The sequence below is a fragment of the Megalops cyprinoides genome, chromosome 6, assembly GCF_013368585.1.
Source record: "Megalops cyprinoides isolate fMegCyp1 chromosome 6, fMegCyp1.pri, whole genome shotgun sequence".
NCBI lineage: Eukaryota > Metazoa > Chordata > Actinopteri > Elopiformes > Megalopidae > Megalops > Megalops cyprinoides.
Window position 1 is genome coordinate 40,602,003 of NC_050588.1, and position 20,787 is coordinate 40,622,789.

General features: G+C 49.4%; 1 protein-coding gene across 6 annotated transcripts in view; it reads left to right on the forward strand.

Moving 5' to 3' along the window:
• Positions 1–20,787, forward strand: part of si:dkey-166d12.2 (rap1 GTPase-activating protein 1) — a 72,969-nt gene that overhangs the window by 33,107 nt on the left and 19,075 nt on the right. For 2 of the 6 annotated variants that reach the window (XM_036530357.1, XM_036530354.1), the window contains exons 2-3: positions 7,425–7,460; positions 18,999–19,092. Coding sequence is in view for 3 of the 6 variants with exons in the window: in XM_036530354.1 (XP_036386247.1) it covers positions 7,425–7,460; positions 18,999–19,092 (130 nt within the window). In the remaining 3 variants the exon portion in view is untranslated. Of the gene's footprint in view, positions 1–7,424; positions 7,461–13,151; positions 13,351–15,571; positions 15,743–18,998; positions 19,093–20,787 lie in introns of those variants that run through there. The other 4 variants (XM_036530353.1, XM_036530352.1, XM_036530356.1 and 1 more) reach the window with 4 other exon arrangements.

The window sequence follows — 20,787 nt, forward strand, 5'->3', positions numbered from 1 at the left end:
TGTTTACCCTGACTTCAGCCTCTCGTATTTCTCACATTACGCTTAAAGGGCACCAGCACAGGCTGAGCGCAAACCCAACCCCGGAAAAGCGTTTGGCTGCACGGGGGAAGCATTCGCTAAACACCCGCGGAAGGCCTCACTCTGCCTAATGCTCTCCAAGGGCTCATTTTCCAGACCTGGGGTGGTCCTTTTACGCAGAGCTTACGCTAATATTTAGTTCTTAGTAGTACAATGCATTTATACATTAATATTATAGGTAAATGGATACTATAGACATTATAGACATTAGATAACGCACACACACACACACGCACACACACATACGCACATGCACACACACTGATGCAGACATTTCATCACTGTTGTTGTCTGTGTCTTCATTATCATGTTGTGATGGTGGTGTAAAACACACTCTCAGCTCTCAATGAGAGATGCTTAGAGTGCAGACACCTTTAAAGCCACCTGCATGCGCAGCGAGGACATTACCTCACGACAGACTCGCTGCTGTCAGCTGGACAGGAGAAGGAGAGTGAGAAGGCTGTCGTTATGGGATACAGGCGGTCTGCTGAGCCACACTTTCATATGAAATAAACAGGGGTTTGAGTAAGTTGTGTTCAAAGCTCAGCCAGACTGCTGAGGTGCTGTAAACTGTGTCTGTCTCAGTTCACACTTTGTTTTGCTGTGAATGTCACACTGTGTGCTTGGAACGAGATGGGGAGGCGGTTGTTGTGGGTCTAACCCATATGGGTGTGTGCTGGAGGACTGAAGGGTTTTCAGGTTGTTAAAGGGCTGTGGGCTTTTCCCTGAACACTGTGTCCTCTTTCTCTCCTGTATTCACTCCATCCGAGGCTGGGCACCAGGAGAAAATACAGAGGGGTGCAATTGCAGTCTACCTGGTGCACAAAAAGCCATAAATACTATGTAGACATTGGAGTATAAGGAGACCACCAGGGGGTGCACTGAGGTCCGTCTGGGGGTGCAGTGCACCCCTAAGCACCCCCATAGCACCAGGCCCGCCCCATCCTCTCCTCTTCCTCTCCGGCGTTCACGCCATTGATCTGCGCTGAATGCACATTCGGGGGGCCCCAGATTCTGTTTACACAGAGGCTCTGCGTTTCCAGTACTCACCCAACACCGTGACTTGTTGTGTAAATTAGCGAGCCGTGGCAGACGCAGTGAAGGTCAGCACCGTCTGCGGCTGGCGGCGTCCCGTCCTGCATGGTCTGCTCTTATGCAGGTGAGAATGCGCGGGTGGAATGCGCGTGTGTCTGCAGATTGTGCTGACAGTTTCCTCACTGCGCTGCGTGACATTTACACTGAAAGCATGCGGGAAGTGGGCAGACGCATCTCCTGCTCCCTGCTGTGTCAGCGCAGAGGTGTAAATAACCACCCTCTCCGAGGTGGGGCCGCCGTGTGGCACAGGGGTAAGGAGCAGGTCTCCTAAAACCAAAAGGTTGCTGGTTCAATTCCCTGCTGGGGCACTGCTGCTGTACCCCAGGCAAGGTACTTAACCCACAACTGCCTCAGGAAATACCCAGCTGTATAAATGGGTAACATGCAAAACTTGTAACCTACGTAAGTATCTGAATAAGAAAGTCTGTTAAATGACAGTAATGTAATATAGTCAACATAATCATTGTTAATATCATAATCCTTACAGTAACGTGGTTCTCAGAAATAACAGGAGAGCAGTTAGGACATTCCCCTACATGTTCATCACAGAGACAGCCTGGCTGCTGTTTGTCCTGCTGACTCCTGAGTGCAGTGTAGGTGTGATTTGAAGCAGAATTGAGTTGGAACAGGGGAAAAAGAGAGGACTTTGTGGTTACTGCTGTCCTCAATTAAAAAGATACACATCCCTTTCGTTTTAACATGAATGTTTAAATATGTTGTGTGTCATACTAAAAACATGCTGTGATGCTGTGATCGCAATACAGTCTGCTGTACAAGCACAATGTCAGTCCTCATTGAATGTAGAAATATCTTCACTGCATTTCGATGCCCATCAGCATGTATAACATCGTTCAGTTCTGTGTCCTGTTGCATGTTTGAGGGACCTCGGAGAGCGTCTCTCAGGTGCAAGGTCACAGCTGAAGGAAGCTGCTGTCTCGCACCATGGCAGCTGACGCCGTGGGTCAGGGGTCACGTGACCCCCAAACCTCCTGGGGATGTGCGCATTCCTGTGATGTCGCCATGACAGCTGTGTGGCCTGATGACCTCACCCCGGACAGCAGCTGGGGCCAGGAGTGCGCGTTATACATACCGTCTCACATGTGTGTGAGATTGGAGATCAGTGTATGTGTGTCACCTGTATGTGTTTGCTGGGGAAAACCACCTGGGTGAAGGCACCATGCTCACAGAGGCACAAGTCAGAAGTGCATACCGCATAAAGCCTCAGAGTGTCCACCCAAACCATCCCCAGGTTTTACATTCTCACGGAGCACTAGTGTGTTTCCTGTTAGCCTGTGCCTGGATGGTGATAACCAGCATAGCTACAGTCTCACTCCTGACCCATGAGCTAGTCCTGTATCTGGCTGAGTTTGGATTTGAGTCTTGCTGGGGTTGCCTTGGTTTGGCTTTGGCTGGGTTTGGGTTTTGCTGGGTTTTGCTGGGTTTAGGTTTGCCTTGGTTTGGGTTTTGCTGGGTTTTGCTGGGTTTAGGTTTGCCTTGGTTTGGGTTTGGCTGGGTTTGGGTTTGGCTGGGTTCGGGTTTGGCTGGGTTTTGCTGGGTTTAGTTTTGCCTTGGTTTGGGTTTGGTTTGGTTCGGGTTTAGGTTTGCCTTGGTTTGGGTTTGGCTTGGTTTGGGTTTGGGTTTCGGCTGATCCTGGGTCAGGAGCTGCCTACATCCATCCATCCCACATTTGTGTGTAAATAAATGAGTGCTGGTTATTCCTGTTATTCCTGTTCTACAGAAAGCAGATCTGACATGCAATTCAGGAGCTAAAAAACAAGCTATTTTCCAGTGAATGAAACCTGGCAAAGGCCGTGCTGCCTACATGTAACAGATGAATGTAGGTGACAGGTAGTCAGAGGTGACAGGTAATTACAGGTAAGTGGTGAGTACAGGAGACCAGTGGTTAAAGATGAGAGGTGATTACATGTAACAGCTGGATTCAGGCGAGAGGTGTGATTACTGATAACGCTCTTTGATGGTGTTCACGTAGGTGTGGGAGAGAGGCGATGGCAGTAGTACATGGCTGTGCAGGATGTTTCAGGAGAGCTATAGGAACCTGGGTTAGAGCAGTGGGCTTCTAAAGGCCTGCAGCACCATCAGTTTGGTGATTCTCACCTGTGGCTGTTTCCCTGCGGAGGGAGAAGCTTCTTTCCCTGAGACCTGTGGCTGAAATGGCCGCTCTCTCCTCTGTAATCGTGTTGTCTGTATTCATCGGGAGCTGCCATCATCGTGCAGTCTGGATAAAAGTCCTCCGGCTGGCAGAATGTCAACAAATCACACTTTTAATGGGATTCAGTCACCATCACTGCAGTAATCATTTACACTCCAGCATATGCTGTTAGAAAAATTCTCTCATTTTCTCTCTCTCTCTAGCGCACACACGCATGCGCGCACACATGCACACACGCACACACACACACACACACACACACACACGCGTGTGCGCGCACACACACACGTTCACACTGAATTCAGACGAACGCATGCATGCACACAGATCCTGAATCCTCTGTCATGAGCCAGTCTTAACCTCAAGTGCGGTACCACTGCCACCAGCTCATGAGGTGTGTTCTCACCTGGCAGTGAGTGTGAGCGTGAGCGTGAGCGTGAGCGAGTGTGTACATATGACTGTATGTAGTGGGGTGGGTGTTTGATTCACAACTTCTGTTTTTCCACAGACATAAACACACCACACCAGAAACAAGACAAGCTGTTATTCAGCGGGGAGGGAAATATTGACACCTGACACAAAAAAACTGGAAGAGCCAAGTCAGCAGAGTGGAGCCCTGCTCCTGAAACAGACTGCTGTACACTCACCTCTGCTGAAAACTACTCACCTGCTAACTCTCTGCTGAAAACTACTCACCTGCTAACTCTTTCTCTGCAGAAAACTACTCACCTGCTAACTCTCACTCTGCTGAATACTACTCACCTGCTAACTCTCTGCTGAAAACTACCCACCTGCTAACTCTCTGCCGAAAACTACTCACCTGCTAACTCTCTGCTGAAAGCTACTCACCTGCTAACTCTCACGCTGCTGAAAACTACTCACCTGCTAACTCTCTGCCGAAAACTACCCACCTGCTAACTCTCACGCTGCTGAAAACTACTCACCTGCTAACTCTCTGCCGAAAACTACCCACCTGCTAACTCTCACTCTGCTGAATACTACTCACCTGCTAACTATCTGCTGAAAGCTACCCTCCTGCCTACTCTCTGCTGAAAACTGTCTCTGGCTTCGCCTGCATGTATCGGAGACCACCTACAGCTGCTGTCTGTCTGTTTCTCCCTGTCATCCTCAGTTGTCCTGTGGAGACATATTTGAAATATTTGAGGTATTAGAGAGAGATTTTGTTTGGCTCCTGGAGCTGGGACAGTCGGCTGGTGAGGTGCCAGGCGGGGTGCTGTGTCATATAATAGACATGATGAAGCTGTTTGCAGGACAGGGGTGCTGTCCCTGTCTGCGGTGGATGTTTCCAGGGTGGAACTCCCAGAACCATCTGTCAATCTGTCACCTCACAGGATTCAAGTCCACACACGACTCCCAGAGAGACAGCCCCTGTTTACAGAATTAGCAGGGGCAAATGGCAGATTTCACAGACTGTAGGTCTGAAGGTTGGTCTGTCGCTTAGTTCATCAACGTCTGTTTGTCTGTACGTGAAATGGGAGACGAAGTGTCTTCATATTTGTAAGCCAGATCAGTTCATTATGTGGGCATTTGGTGCACAGTCTTTAAAATCAAATGAGCATCACTTCATTTTTTCCAGTGGGCTGCAGAGTGACATCTCTGCACATTACTAGCACAGTCACATGCAGGTGGTGAAAGTGGTCCGGTCTTTCATTTGAGCAAAGTCTTTCAAACGAGCTTTTGTCAATGTCTTCTTAGATCAAAGCGATGTAGATTCTATGCAGAGCCCGTGAAGTGTTGCTGGTCTGTACCGTATGTGGACTGATGTTGTTGGCTCAGTAACTAGGATGTCCAACCCAGTTGTTTTAAAGATCTGTGAATTTGTGCACAGTATCTGTTGCACTGATGCACAGCAAACCCAGTATGATTGCGTTTTGTTCAGTGTAATTTTTGGCTCTGCACTGCCATCTAGTGGAAGAAGACTGCCACTACACAGTCTGAGCATGCAGGGAGTTACTGTTGGGTAATTATGCTCTGCACTGATCTTCAGGAGGAGAGTGATGCAACTGCAAGGCAGGTAACAGAGCAGTGTGTGATTCTCACTGTTGATTCATTTTGAATGTTTATGATTAAATAGAACAGGTGCACTATGATTTGTATCAACACAGTTTTCTGAACGCAGAGTCTCTTCATCTCCCAGTCAGTGGTTTTGCACTGTTTAGGGCTGCCACAGGGGCCCGGGAGTCTCATGGCTGCAGGCAGGGTGTGCTGTATACGCCAGCTCTTCCCTGGGTGAGCTGGCTCCCTCACTGGTGCATTTAAACACAGGGTAACCAGCAACATCTGCTGTTTTTATTAAATACTATTTACTTATACTTTTAATTAAATAACTATCAGAATGTTAGCAATCATTTTGGGTTGTCTCAGTGTGGATGGGATAGGTGTTTGGCTCAGTGTGGATGGGATAGGTGTTTGGCTCAGTGTGGATGGGATAGGTGTTTGATTGGCTCAGTGTGGATGGGTAGAATGGGATAGGTGTTTGATTGTCTCAGTGTGGATGGGATAGGTGTTTGATTGTCTCAGTGTGGATGGGATAGGTGTTTGGCTCAGTGTGGATGGGTTGTACGGGATAGGTGTTTGTTTGACTAATGCAGGGTGCAGCTGGCTGTGGTGGGTGCTCTGCTGACTCAGTGAGAAGTGTGATTTTTCTCCTCACACCTTCCTAAGTGTGTGTGTCTATGTGTGTGTGTGCGCGTACGCTGTGCTCGTACTCTCTCCTTCGATGGGATGATGCTGCACCCCCCATCCCCCCTCAGTGAACACAGGGATAAAGTGGAGCCTCTCTTTCAGAGGTGGGGGATCCCTGATCTGCCTGTCTGTCAGCGTTACGGCGTACGGGATTGTATAGCACTGATAGCCTGATCCTGCTGCTGCCCCCACACTGTGACCCCACACTGTGACCCCCACTGTGACCCCACACTGTGACCCCCACTGTGACCCCACACTGTGACCCCACACTGTGAGCCCCACTGTGACCCCACACTGTGACCCCTACTGTGACCCCTACTGTGAGCCCCACTGTGACCCCACACTGTGACCCCACACTGTGAGCCCCACTGTGACCCCACACTGTGACCCCTACTGTGACCCCTACTGTGAGCCCCACTGTGACCCCACACTGTGAGCCCCACTGTGAGCCCCACTGTGACCCCACACTGTGAGCCCCACTGTGACCCCACACTGTGACCCCTACTGTGACCCCTACTGTGAGCCCCACTGTGAGCCCCACTGTGACCCCACACTGTGACCCCCAGTGTGAACCCCACACTGTGACCCCTACTGTGAGCCCCACTGTGAGCCCCACTGTGACCCCACACTGTGAGCCCCACTGTGACCCCGACTGTGAGCCGCTCCGCTCCGCTGTGCATGGGACAGTCTCAGTGCTCTCCAGCAGACTGCACAGAAGGGGGTCAGGGGTGAGCTCCCAGAGTGCTGTGCGTCTCAGCCCGGTTCTGCTCATAATCACTCACTCAGGCCGATCAGCCTGACCTCTCACCTTTCCTGCAGAATGATGGGTTTCCTGTTTTCCCAATCTCAGTTTCATCAGGAAAGGTATTGCTTATAACAGCAATATCAGTCTGGTGTTGCATATCACACTGAGCAGCAATGGTTTAAAAAAAAGGTAGAGAAGAGAAAGTAGAGAAAATGTGGCAATCATAAAAACGATCACAGGAGACTGTGGTGTGAGAGCCGTGAGAGGTCTGAGCAGGGCTTAGGCTCCAGGTTTTAGGCTCCTTATCAGCCTGGGCTGGACAGGCCCAACGACACGCAGCGTGGAACAGTGACTCCTCTGCAGTAAAGCCCCTATCTCTATATCCGTGTGTGCATGTGACCTGCATTAGAAGTATATACACATTTATATATGGCTTGTCCTTAAAAGAGCATTCCACCAAAAATGGTATTTGATATGATGGAATTTGATATGAATGACATGTACAACATACTCAGCATGCACCCAGCCCAGCATGTCCCTCTCATACCCAAACCCACTGTAAAGGCCTGGAGCTTGCAGGGCAGGCTAAGTGACCGGAATTAATCTGCCCGATTCCTCTTGTCTTTTCAGGGTCGACAAGACCTTCTCCAGGGCAAGAAGTATATGGTGAGTGTCCTTTCCCCTGAACTTAAACCAGCAGCAGTGACCTGCCTGTGGAAACAAAGACATTTGCATTGCCTCAGAGGAGAGCATAAATTGTACATAATACAGAATAACACATATTATTTGTATTAATGTGTATGTTAGCTTGTGCCTTTCAAAGTAGTGTTTTGTTTAAAACAAAAATCTTATTTGCAATATACTGGGCAGATGTCAGTTCTTACAGTGAATTATATTTTACCACAACGGTTATTACGCTTGTATGGTTATTGGCTTCTGATGTGCAGTTATACGGTAGCCTGCCTTTCAGTGTAAGCATAATGCACTGTAAGTGTCTGGGGGTGTGTGTACTCTCGAGCAAAGTCCTTAAACTGAATTGCTTTATGGAGCAATTATAGGAACACGACTTTGCAGCCCACGCTGGCACCCCCCCCAGCTCCATTGCCATGGTAATGATGGATGGCTCTGCAGTGTGGGCTGTGTCCACATGGGGTCGCCTGTGAGCAGCTGTGCATCGTTACTGTGGAAGACGAAACGTGTGAAGATAATTATCTGCTGAAGGTACACTGTCCAGAACAACACAGAAAAACAGAGTGTATATAGCAAAATCCGTGGTGACCAGTCATCACTTCAGAAACGGATTACACATAACAGAATGTCTGTATTTCTTCAGATGTTATTTCGTAGTCCTATATACGGTGAATTTGAAAGCTGACTGCCAACAATGTTACTGCAAACGGTGCCAGCCACATGGCGCTCGTACCCCCGGCTCCGCTAACCAACACGCAGCGGTGATGCGAGTCGATATCCCCGAGTGCGCAGAGTGATATAATCGATTCTGCGCAGTTAGTACAAATAGGCAATTATCCTGAAAATCTGCAATCAATGATGCGAGTCAAGGCTACTTATTTGCAGCAGATGATAAGGGCACCACTCTGCATCTGCTCAAGGCCAAGCATTTCCAGCTGTTCGATTGTAACAGAAATACCAATAAGATCTCCTTTTACGCACCGGTTTAATGACATATAAATCCAAAATTGCGGGAGCGAAAGTTTTTTCATATTTGACTACGAATGCCTAAGAAGCCCCTCTGTGTTTTATACAACACACACACACACACACACACACACACACACACACACACACAAATGTCATATCTGTCATTCTATGTGTGTGTGTGTGTGTGTGCGCGCATGCACACACGTGTGTGTGTGTCTGCCAGAACAGTATACATACAGTAACAGAACTACAGAAATATTCAGAGCACATAACAGAACTGTAGTGATGCTCCATGATGAATGAGTCTTTATGCCTTTCTGTGTGGGCAGGCTGGTCAGCTGTGTCCCTGCAGGCTTTTGGTCTCTGTGTGGTGACACAGCCCCCAGAGCACAGGGTCTGATGCTGAAGCCCCACATTGTGCCGCTCTCACTCCATCACTCCATCACTCCATCACTCCATCACTGCGGCTCCGGGCAGCGGCCGCTCTAAAGTGCCTCCGCTTTGAATTCTCCAGCAGAAGCACTTAGGTTGGACAGAGTGAGCATATCAGGGCCCCAGGCTCTGTAAGTTTATGAGTCCTGGAACTGTTATACCAGCCTACCAGCACCAACAGTTATATAGCACCTCTAATCACTGCTCCTGGATCAGCTGAATGTGATCTGTTGTAGGATTTGGTTTGGGGCAGGTGAGCTTTGATCAGTTTCCCAGCGTGCAAGTGAAGAGAAATGGAAAAAACCTTGCTTAGTAAATCACATTTTGGCAAGCTTGCATAAGTATGTAAGTATTTTTTTATCATTTCCTGTCATTACCCCCAGCTGAGGAACATTTTTGTATGATCTCACAAAATCAGTGCTTTGCTGTCTGATAGAAGAATCACTCTGCTTTTTGCCAAAATGCACTGTTTTTAATAATAAAAACATATTCTTTGACTCCTATGTCCATTATCCGCCTAATGGTGCTGAACGTTTTTGTCTTCACTGTTTTATGCTGTTCAGTGGTGAAAGCACCTTTCTTCTGTCTCTTTGCACTGGAGGCAGGTGGCATTGGGCTGCCTTTGCCAGCTGCAGTGCCCCCTGGTGGCTGGGTTCCGTTTTAACATGTTTTATTTCATGAGGTCAGCTTCATAAAAGGGCTTTCTCTCGTGAAGTGATCACTATTGCACTGAGTGGCAAATAAATTCTGTTTGTGTTTGGAACATATGCTGTGTTAATATGATCATTACCTTTATTGCTCAGGACTTGATTTAATGGTGGCATTAAAGTTTTAATTAAACTTTGGAATGAACAGCGCTTATGTGGCAGAGAAAGTAAGGCTGGCATTGTGTCCTGGCTGCTGTCCAGCCAGGAGAGTGGAGAGTGAATTATGTTTTCACAGTAACTGTGGAGCCAGCTATAGGACTGTTCATAGTACACAGGAGTAAAATCTGGCCAAGAGAAATTTGCATATTAAATCATTACATTGTTTGTGTGTAATGCGTGTGTGCGCACGCATGTGTGGTGTGTGTGAGAGTGTGTGTGTGAGAGTGTGTGTGTGTGAGAGTGTGTGTGTGAGAGTGTGTGTGCGTGTGTGCGTGTGTGCATGCATGCGTGTGCGCGTGTGAGTGTGAGTGTGTGTGTGTGTGTGTGTGCGCGTGTGCGCGTGTGCGAGTGTGCGAGTGTGCGCGTGTGCGTGTGTGTGTGTGTGTGTGTATGGAAGCAGTGAGGAGGTCAGTACACCTGCAGTGCGCAGACGGCGGTACAGACCCTGACACAGCCCTGGGACCTGAGGCCACATGCCTTTGCTTCTGCTCAGAGCTGATATTTCATTATGCAGGTCGGCAATGAGACAGCTAAGTGATTATTCCGGCCAGCGTTCGAATAAAATATAGAAAAGTGTCCAGAGCTTTGTTCTTTCTCTTCACCCTGCATAAAATAAGTTGATATGAATTTTTCTGGTTTCTCTGCAGAAAGTTATTTCCTCACAGACCTGCAGTTTGATATTGTGCTTTGTGGAAAAGGTGAGGTGTGAGTAATTACATGTTCAGTCCTGGGAGTCATGCAGTATTCAGACATAAAGTAATGTGAAATACTGGACGCATCCCAAGTGACTTCAAACACAGCGTAGCTGCACATACACTCTTATGATGCGACTCAAAACTGTTGTTTGTGTTTTGAATTCACCAAGCTGCGACTGCTACTCAGATGCTGATGACCCCAGAACAGCTTCAGAGTTGGAGCGGTTCTGGTTCCGCCTACATCCTCCTACACGGAGTCTGTTTATTTGTACATAAAGGAGTGATTCTGCCTGCCTGCCGACCCTCTGCATGTACCGCCGGGTGTTGGAGCTGTCTCTGAGCGGTACGCTGTCGTATGCTTGCCTGAGGCTGGCTATGCTGCAGCCCCTCGGGTGGGGGTGGGGAGCGTGTCTGTGTCTGTAAAGCGTTTAATTTGTAGTTTCAGCAGCATCAGCACTTTGCAGCATGCTTACTTTACCAATTTCTCTGTCCCTCTCTCTCGCTGCTCACAGCTTTGTGGATCAATGTGCAGTGATTAACTGTGAAACTAATGGACCCTGAAATGTGCTCACCTGCCACTAGGGGGCAGTGTGTTTCTCTGATGCTCATTAGCCTGTTTGGACCCTATGATGGTGCACCCCGAATTGGAGCATGACCCTGGAGTCTGGGAATGACAGAGTTAGTAGGTCAGCAACTAGAGAGCTAGAAACCACTTACAGAATGAGACAGGAATTAAGCCGAGCTGGGCAGCAGTGCAGCAGGGAGGATGAGTGGTGGTTTAGGCAGGAGCAGCCTGGGAAACACCATGTAACTGTAATGGAACAGGACTGCATTTAAAGAAACCACTCGTGCTGGGAGCTCCCCGCTTTCCTATGTTTGTGTCTGCCCGGGGGCCCTAATGGTGAGCTTACATTTTAAACACCAAGGGGCCTGGGGGCCCTCACATTGTAAGCACTGAGGGGTCTGGGGGCCCTAGTGGTCAGCTCACACTATAAGCGCCCAGGGGCCTAGTGGTCAGCTTGTGCTGTGCAAACTGACGGCCCTGGCGTTTAACTTCCTTCGGAAGTCTTGGGCCACGCACCACTTGTGGCCTGAGGCTTGGAGGCCCCCTGGCAGTCTGAGGCCCCAGGGCACTGACCCCACTGGCCCGGTCCATAATCCAGCCTTGACTGTGGTTAATAGCATCTGCTAAATGCATGTAATGTAAAATCCCAGCAGAGATGGCCTGTTCCTGTGAAAGCCCTGATGCTGGTTTATCAAACGAACCGCTGAGCGTTACAGATGCAGGAAGCGCTGTGTCATAAGATTGCTGCAGGTGTCCTGCCTTTAACAGGGCGTTCGGCTGTGAAAGCACAGGCTGAGCTGATTGGCTGAGAGAGCGCTCGCTGTGAGGGAGTGGGAGGAGCCCAGTGCAGATGAGGGCTCTGCCTCGCTGATCTGAGGCACATGTTTCACCTCTGGCCCCCCGGGTCTGTGTGTGGAGGAGCGGGTCAGTGCTGGGTCAAGCAAGTAAAGCTGATCTGGGATCAGAGTCACTCAGGCAGGGAGGCAGACAGCCGAGGCGAGCAGCCCCTTCCTCCTGATGATAAAGGGAGCAGTGATAATGTACCAGCTGCTTCACTCACACAGTCACTGCAGTGATGGTCAGTAGTGATGGTCACTGCTCACCCTCCCTGTCTGTGGTTCTCTGGCAGAAAGGGAAGACCACATGCCCAGCCTGGACTGAGGAGTGCCGCGGGAATCGGGGCTGTAACCCTCACTCCTGAAAAAGGGGGCACAGAGAGAGAGGGAGGGACAGAGAGAGACAGAGACTCTGCATGTAGAGCCAACAGAAGAGGCTGAAACCTTACTGGAACCTGTATAACCTGTGTGTTTTGATTAACAAGTGTGCCACAGATATTCCTCAAGTCAATTATACAATATACTCCCATCCACTATACAACAGCCACTGATTTTCTCATTGCACTGATGGTATACCTGAAGCCACTGATATACTCCCAGTGACTGATATACTCCAGCTACTGATATACTCCCATCACTGATATACTCGCACTGACTGATATACCCCCAGCCACTGATATACTCTCTGACCCCTCTTCCCTGGAATTTACACTGAGGCCCGTTTAGTCAAATCCATCAGTGATCTGTTTAGTGACACAGTCTCTCTCTGATGGGAATGTTTCCCCTGTCCTTCCACACTACAGCCCTGTGTGCATCTGAACGGAGGACTTCATCTATCCATCACATTATCCGCATGCTTGGCAGATTCCCATGTGCAGGGCAGCTCACACGCCTCACCTTTTTACTTATTGTCCAGTCATACGGCTCTTTATTCAGGGAGACTGAGTCACAGACCCAGCCTCTTCACCTCTCCACTCCAGCAAGTGCCAGTGGAATTTAGCCTGAATACACCTGTAAACACCTGCCTCTGTGTGAAGCCCTTAAAATAGCTACCTGTACAGCACCTGATCTATGCAATACCCTCACTTATAAAGACAGGTTCTGAAGCAGTCAGGTGAGGAAAACTACCTGTTGGAGACTCTTTAATAGGTACCTGTGCAGCTTAGGAAAATGAGGCAGGAGCTGGAACAGGTTTAGCGTCTTTGGAGAGGGTGTGAACGAGCCGGCGTTCTCACACAATGCCAGCTCCTCGGCTGTAAGACTACACTGGGCGTGGTCCAGGCGTGAGCGCAGGTGAGTGAAGCGAAAGGGGGCGGGGAGTTCTGTTTACGGCCCCACCCCCCTCTCCTGCATGCAGTCGGCTGGCGGGACACCCTGCCCCCCCAGTTCAGCCACGCTGCAGGAGATGCAGAACATGCCTGCTGGCCGGAGCGGCGGGACGGGGCCCATCTCCAGGAGAAGGAGCCTGACTGACGTCATCCTGGGAACAGTGCACACCCTGCGGTAAGCAGATTCTGCTGGGGAGGCCCAGGCCCCGAGCCTGCGGACGTCTGAGCTGGGTGGAGGTTAGGTGCTCTGGGTGAGGAACAGGGTGTGTAGCAGAAAAACGACAGGCTCTTGTTCCCAGCCTTGCTGTTGCTGATCTACCGACCTAACGACTATAGGTCTAGATCTAACGACCTCTGTAAACTTCCAGCTGTACAAACTCACAAAGTGCAAAATGTAAGCTGTAGGTCAGGGTGTCGGTCCAGCGCACCGATGAGAAGAATGACTGCACTCCCTGGAGCCGCCCTCTGCTCTGCACGGTGATCAAACGCAAGTGCTGTAAATTCTGTCTCCATCGCCGCCGCTCTTTGCAGGAGGGGCACTCCGTCCCGGGATGCGCTCTCCCAGGCCTGGGTTCACTGGCCCCCGCAAAGCTGAGCTGCTCTGGGTTTATTCAGTATCAGATAAAAAGGCTGTGGCATTTTTACATTACCTGTTTTCAGGTGGAAGCTCACCTGAGAGTTTATTTTTCCTTTCCAGTCATTACATTTACATTATAATCAGTCATTTAGCAGTTGCTCTCATCCGGAGTGATGACCCGGAGAAACCAGCCGTTCAGGGTGGGAGTCAGTGTGTGACAGGCTGTCAGATGAGCTGGAAACTCTGTGTTTCAGAGATCGTTAGCGCTCAGAACGAGGAGAGCAAGGCAGGGGAATGAGAGAGGAATTCCCCCCTGCTGTTTTCTGATGAGAAGCAGGCACACGTGTGACTCAAACTGCTGTTTACAGCTCTTTGATTTGCTTCTCTACAGCAAATAAAGAAACATTACAGGTGCCACACACCTGTGCAGGTATGGTCTCAGTCATATGGTCTCAGGTACGGTCTCAGGTAAAGTCTCAGTCATAACACATTGTGCTCATTCAGCTCCCAGTGAAGGCTGGAGTAGCAGATAAAACCATCAAACAGACTGCAGCTTGAATTATCAGCTTTTCGTTCCCGTAGGATTGTGCTTCAGGTTGTGAGGGTTTGAACAGGATATGAATTCGGCGGCAGACCTGTGGTGTAATGTTAGTACAGGCGTCTGATTCGCTGCTGCCTTTCCGTTCTGGTTCTCTCTGAGGGGCAGAGGGAGTGCGCTGCTTTGCAGCTTAAAGCCCATAGCCCATAGCGGTGTATGTGGGAGGACAATGGGGTTTTCAGAGCCCTTTCAATGGCTGTAAGGTTGGGCAATAACCTTTGTTATCTGTGTCCTTTTCAAACCAGTATCGGAAGCTAGGGGAAATCCCACAGCTAAGCACTTTCCCATCATAACCTGACTTTAACAGCTATCAAAAGATATTTAATCTGCTCATTTTACCACAGCAGGGGGGCATAGGTCTGTCTGTAAGGGATTCAGTGAATCTTGCTCAAAAAATCAGATGGGATGTGTTTAGTAGCCAGGTCGAATGTGAAACCAGTGTGTGAATCGGTTTGATCTCTGCTTAAAAGACACTTATCCAGAGCAGTTTAGCATAGAATTAGGATGTTTTCCATCTGTGCACTTAATGTAGCAGAAGCTGTTCTGGTTTAGTACCTTAGTGCCCCAGAGCTCAACAGCAGCACTGTACCTGAGAGTTGCACCTGTAAGGTTCTCTGTCTCGCTTTGACTGACACACCCCCGCCAACTTCGCTCGTTAGGAGCATGAAAAGTGGTCTAATCTCTCATGAGTGATCTCTCCCTCTCTGCAAAGTGTGGGAAACAGTTGTAAGCTTTTGCTGTCATTGGTAATACACCTCCGTATGTCTCCAGCTGAAGCGGTTCTGACCGGGAGCTTTGGAGCTGTCACTCTGGCTGAGTGCAGGTTCAGAGCGAGTGGTGTGGCTGAGGGATGTGGGCTGGCTGAGGTGTCCTCTGGGACTGCAGAGAGCTGCAGACGATCAGAGCGCGTGCTTCATTTCAGGCATCCTCCCCTTCCCACACACTCCGCTGTGCACATGTGCTTTAGCACAGAGGCAGGAACGACATGTCATTTTATCAGGGAGAATGAATGTCTAATTAAATCACTGTGTGGGGAACACAGATCCCATCACACTGCCACACAGCTGAGGCTGGCAGGCTACAGGTTGCCGAAATGTGATTTGATGATGGGGGAAGGGCGAGCGAGAGAGAGAGAGAGAGAGAGGATAGGAGAATGAAAAAGCGGGAGCATAGAGACGGTCTTTGAGAGAGAGAGAAAAGAGCAGTGAGGAGTAGAGAAAAAGCATCTGCATGTAAGAGAGGGAGCGAGAGACAGAGAGCAGGAGAGAGAGGAGAGAGACAGAGGGAGAGAGAGGGAGAAAGTGCCGTTCTCTCTGATGCTAGCAGTCCATCCAGCCAAGTCCAGGACAAACAGCTGATCTGCATCCTGCACTCCTTAGCCTGCAGTCCGAGGTGAGTGAGCGACGTTGGCTTGTAGTGTGAGTGCTGGCTGCTGGCTGCTTGTTCTTGTTGGCTTTACTGTGGTGGTTTTAGCGGCGTGCTTCTCGGGCAGACAGCAGGGTTTAACAGCAGGCAGAGGGGCAGGTGTGTAGCAGGTGTGAGTGTTGTGCAGGTTCTGCCTCTGTGCTGGAAATGTCCTGCAGCAGCTGTGAGGTCAGTTTTATTCATGATTGACTCAGTACACACACACACACACACACACGCACACGCACGCGCACGCTCACGCGCACGCGCACGCGCACACACTCACACACACACACACACACACACACACACACACACACACACACACTCACACACACACTCACACACACACGCACGCACGCACGCACGCACGCACGCACGCACGCACGCACACACACAAACACACACACACTCACACACACACTCACACACACACACACACACACGCGCGCGCGCACACACACACACACACACATGCGTACACTCATACACTCAGATACACACACACACACACACACACACACACACACACACACATGCGTACACTCATACACTCAGATACACACACGCACGCACGCACGCACGCACGCACACACACACATGCACACACACACACATGCGTACACGCATACATATACACTCAGATACACACCCACGCAGGCACACAAGCTCCTGCACACTCTCTCTCTCACACACACACACGCACACACACACACACACACACACACACACACACACACACACATGCGTACACTCATACATATACACTCAGATACACACCCACGCAGGCACACAAGCTCCTGCACACTCTCTCTCTCTCACACACACACACACACACACACACACACACACACACACACACACGCGCACGCACTCAGTTTCTGATGAGGCCCTCTCAGTCAGTCTCAGGAGAGTCGCGTGTGATTGGCTGTTACCTGAATGTTGCTGTGCTTGCTGACCCATCGGTGAAGCAGCTGGGGGTGGGGCTTCACAGGGGTCATTCAGGGGTCAGCAGGCCCCCAGCAGAGGGCATCCTATGCTACAGAGGCACTGTTATTTCTGTGCAAATTTCATAAATTAGCCTGCCAATGAATTTTACTGAGAGGGTGAGAGTGTAAGTCAGTGTGAAGGCTGGCTGTGTGTGAGTCAGGGAGGCAAGCAGCTCGGAAGTCATGTTAGACACTGATGCACTAGTGCTAAGTCTCTTCCTCTCAGTGATATTCATAGAGTCAGAATATGCTGAGAGTTACATAAACTGCTCAGCATACTTATGTGGAGCAGTGTGAGTTACATAAAGCCTCTGTTCCCAGCCCATCTGATGGAGCTGAGAACGTTAATTGAGTGGATGTTGTATCTGTATCCTTTTTGCAATTGGCTGCCCTGCTCCCAGTGAGGAGTGCTCTTAGCGGTTAGCTGTTAGCTTCTGCTTGATTGACAGGTGGGGGGGCTTCAGGGAATAAGGCAGTCTTTTCACTGTGGTGGAGTGAGGAATTCAGACTGACTGAGAGATGTGAAGGAAATGGGGGTTCATTTATTTCCTCCTTTGATAATAATGCATTGTTTGTCTGTCCCTAACTCCGCCCACCATCAGAACTGTCCATCCAGAGTCTGTGCTGTGTCTGTCGGCTGGAGCACAGCTGTGTGTTTAACAGTGCTGGTGTGAGAGAACAGCTCGACAGACATGAGTTAACTAATGAACGGAGCTAACTAATTAACGGAGAGCAGCAAATTCCTCAGAATTTCTGCACAGATCTGCTGTACTGCAGCTATACTGTGGGCAGGAGGAGTTTAATAATAATATTAATAACTATGACCGCAAAGAATAAGGCATCAGGCTTAACTTCTTTGTTATGTAATCAGGGACCCTCACAAGGTGGGGTTAGGGTGAACAGTGCTAAGGCGTGTGAAGGATTGCACTCATGACAAGAGCTGATAACAGCTCACAGTTTGGAGTAGAGTGGGATGGCCTTTCAGATGAATTCATTTCAAGCAATTTCATGCAACACAAAACTACCCTCAGAAGAACAGCTGCTCTGAAGAAAAGAATGAGGGCCAACATGCTGAAATTCAGTGGTTTCTGCACAATAAGAGTCATACAGTCACGTTTTGTTTGTGAACGAGTCACAGGCAGGGTGGGGGGGGTGGGGGGGGTGGGGGGAGGGGGCATGCGGGAGTCTGCAAGGTTAACAGAATCTGCACACGATTGATCTCGTTTCAGATGCAAATTAAGATTACAGGGAAATAAGGACACAAGAAGAAAAATTGTTACTCTGAACTTCAGAAGCGCTGTGTGTGGATGGACAGGTGAAAATTCAGAAGGGCTGTGTGTGGAAGGACAGGTGAAAATTCAGAAGGGCTGTGTGTGGAAGGACAGGTGAAAATTCAGAAGGGCTGTGTGTGGGAGGAGGACAGGTGAAAATTCAGAAGGGCAGTGTGTGGAAGGAGGACAGGTGAAAAGACAGATTACACCCCCAGAGGCTGGGGTTTGCCGCGGGGTGTTGAGAGGAGGGCTCAGTTCATTATCACCGCAGACTCTGAAGCAGGAGACAGACAGCTTTGTGTTACTCTGTTCCCCACACCTCCTGGGCTGGGAGTCTGTTCCTCCTGTTGGGGGCGCTGCAGTGCCGGCCATGCTACTGTGCTAGTGATGGACAGCATGACGTAGTTCGTGTCCCCTGACGAATATTCAGTGCTTGGCACTCTGAGCTAAATATCTATTTAGAAACTTCTGCCATTTTATCACTGACTGAGTGGGACTTCGTAGTTAAAACCATACAGAAATTAAATATATTGTAATATATTGAGAAATATGTTGTTCAGCCCAAGAATCTATTGCAAATACAATTAAAATATATGAATGCAAATTACACATGTACTACAAAATACCAAAATTACAATAATTTACATATTCTGACTACACTTATTTAGCTAAAATTGTATTTTTTAAAAGATAGTCTCGGCATATAATTCTTTTATATGAGTTCTCAGTATGTGTTTACTAATAAGGGGCCCCTATGAGGATGATAATTTCGGGCAGGTGAGAGGAGAGAAGTTAAACGATACTTGCTGCTGTCACATCTCCCCATGGACCCTCCCTCTCTGAACCTTGCCTGGCTGCCGTGATCAGGGCGTGGCTGCGGGCGTGGCCGCGGGTGTGTGGTGGTCCCACCGTACGGCACGCTGAGGTGTGACTATACCAGTCACGGTATAATGCTGAGTTTCCCTTCTGTTTCTTTTTTCACAGGAAACAGGATGGAAGGATCCCCCGTCTCTCTGATACGCTAGAGCCCACACCATTCCCACCCTCAGTCCTGCGCGCCACTCCCCGGTTCTTAAAGGTGAGAAGAGGCCAGACCCACTACTCAAGCCTCAGGCTTTGTCCTGGCCCACCTGTGGAATCTGTAGGGCTAGGCCTGCCCATCCATCCCCTTGTGTAGTACTCTCCATGTCTCTCCCTCTCAGTCAATCTTCTCCTGTTTCCTCCCGCTTCTTCCTGTCCACAGTGACTATAAAAGCTGTGTGGCCCTGTGTCACTGGATGCGCTTATGTTAATTACTTACGTTAGTTTCTCTGAGACTCACTGTGTTTCTGGGCTCTGGCTGTGAATGATCTGGAGAAGGATGAGGGGAGGATGTGAGCAGTGAGGTGTTTCAGATTACAGCCAGGTGATGGTGGTGAAAGGCTGGTGGATTCAGTTGATTATCAGGCCCTGAATCGGTGTAGAACCGCTGGTGCGAACAAGCTCTGCTCTTGGCCAAAGGAAGGCTCTTGGGTGTGACTCTTGATGAATGTGTACCCATGGATTTTCCCACAGGTTCAGATGGCCTTGGGTTGTGTGTAGGCATAGATTCAGTCCCTCAGAGAACCCAGGAAAACCTGCTCATCTCTGAATATTTACTCTTCTCAAACTGGCATGACCAGCACTGAAAAGTGATCTGTTTATGGCTTCAGGCTCCGGTTAGCACCTGCAAAGCTGTGATTGGGTGGCAGCAGACCAAGGGCGAAAAGACTTGACCAGCAACAGACTGAAGCCAACTGTGATTGGCTAGAGGTCAACTGTAAATAATAGGGATTGGCTACCACAGGTGGTTCTCCAGCAGAGCTGTTATAGATCACTTCTCCTCCCTGTCCTCAGTAATAAACGTATCATAAATAATGGTTAAAGCAGTTCAGTGTCATGTGACATGGCTCTGATATGGCTGTGAAAGAGTTCCAGGTTATCCAGAAGCAAGGTAATAACCTGCCGCTCCTGTGGTGATTGATGGCCGGCAGGTCAGACAGCCAGGTCTCACAGCTCTGTCCCCAGCACACATGATGAGGTCCCGTGTCCGTACGCTGTTCAGCAGAGTTACACATGGGCAGTATCGGCACGTCTTAAAGGAATGTTATGCATTAAGAATGGGCTGTTGCACCCATACGCTGCCAGTGTTTGCAGTGTTGGGCCTCATGTGGCCTGTGGCTGGGCACCTGTGTGTCAGTGGGAGAAGGGGGTCAAAAACATGCCCAGCATGAATGAGGTTCTTTACACTCACCTTAGAGCCACTGGTGTCAGACCTACCACTGCAGCACAATGCAAAGACCTAGCAATGACCTGAACCAGAACACCCTCAGGACTCTCCAAGAAAGTCCAGTAACTTCACACTTATCCATGCGGATTTCAGTTTTATCTGATTGCCTGTACAGAGCCCTGATTCGTCAGAGGTGTCAGTCTGTGCGAAGATGGCTCCTGATTGGTGTCCACTCTTTGCCACAGGAAAGCTCACACCCTTCCAGCACCCAGTCGGAATAAAATTATTTGTTGGTTCCCAGAGCCAGAATATATCCTGTACCCCTCAGCACCCCTCACCCGGAGTGAAGGTTTACAGTGCGGTAGATCAGTGTTATCTTTGATTTACACTTCACTGTCCTGTGTCACTGTAGCGTTACAGGTGGGTGAGAGGTGCAGTGTGTATGCAGGTGTGTGTCAGGCTGTGTTTTCTTGCTCATATGTTGATCCTGTGGTGATGCTTATGGCTTTTTGTTTGACACTTCTT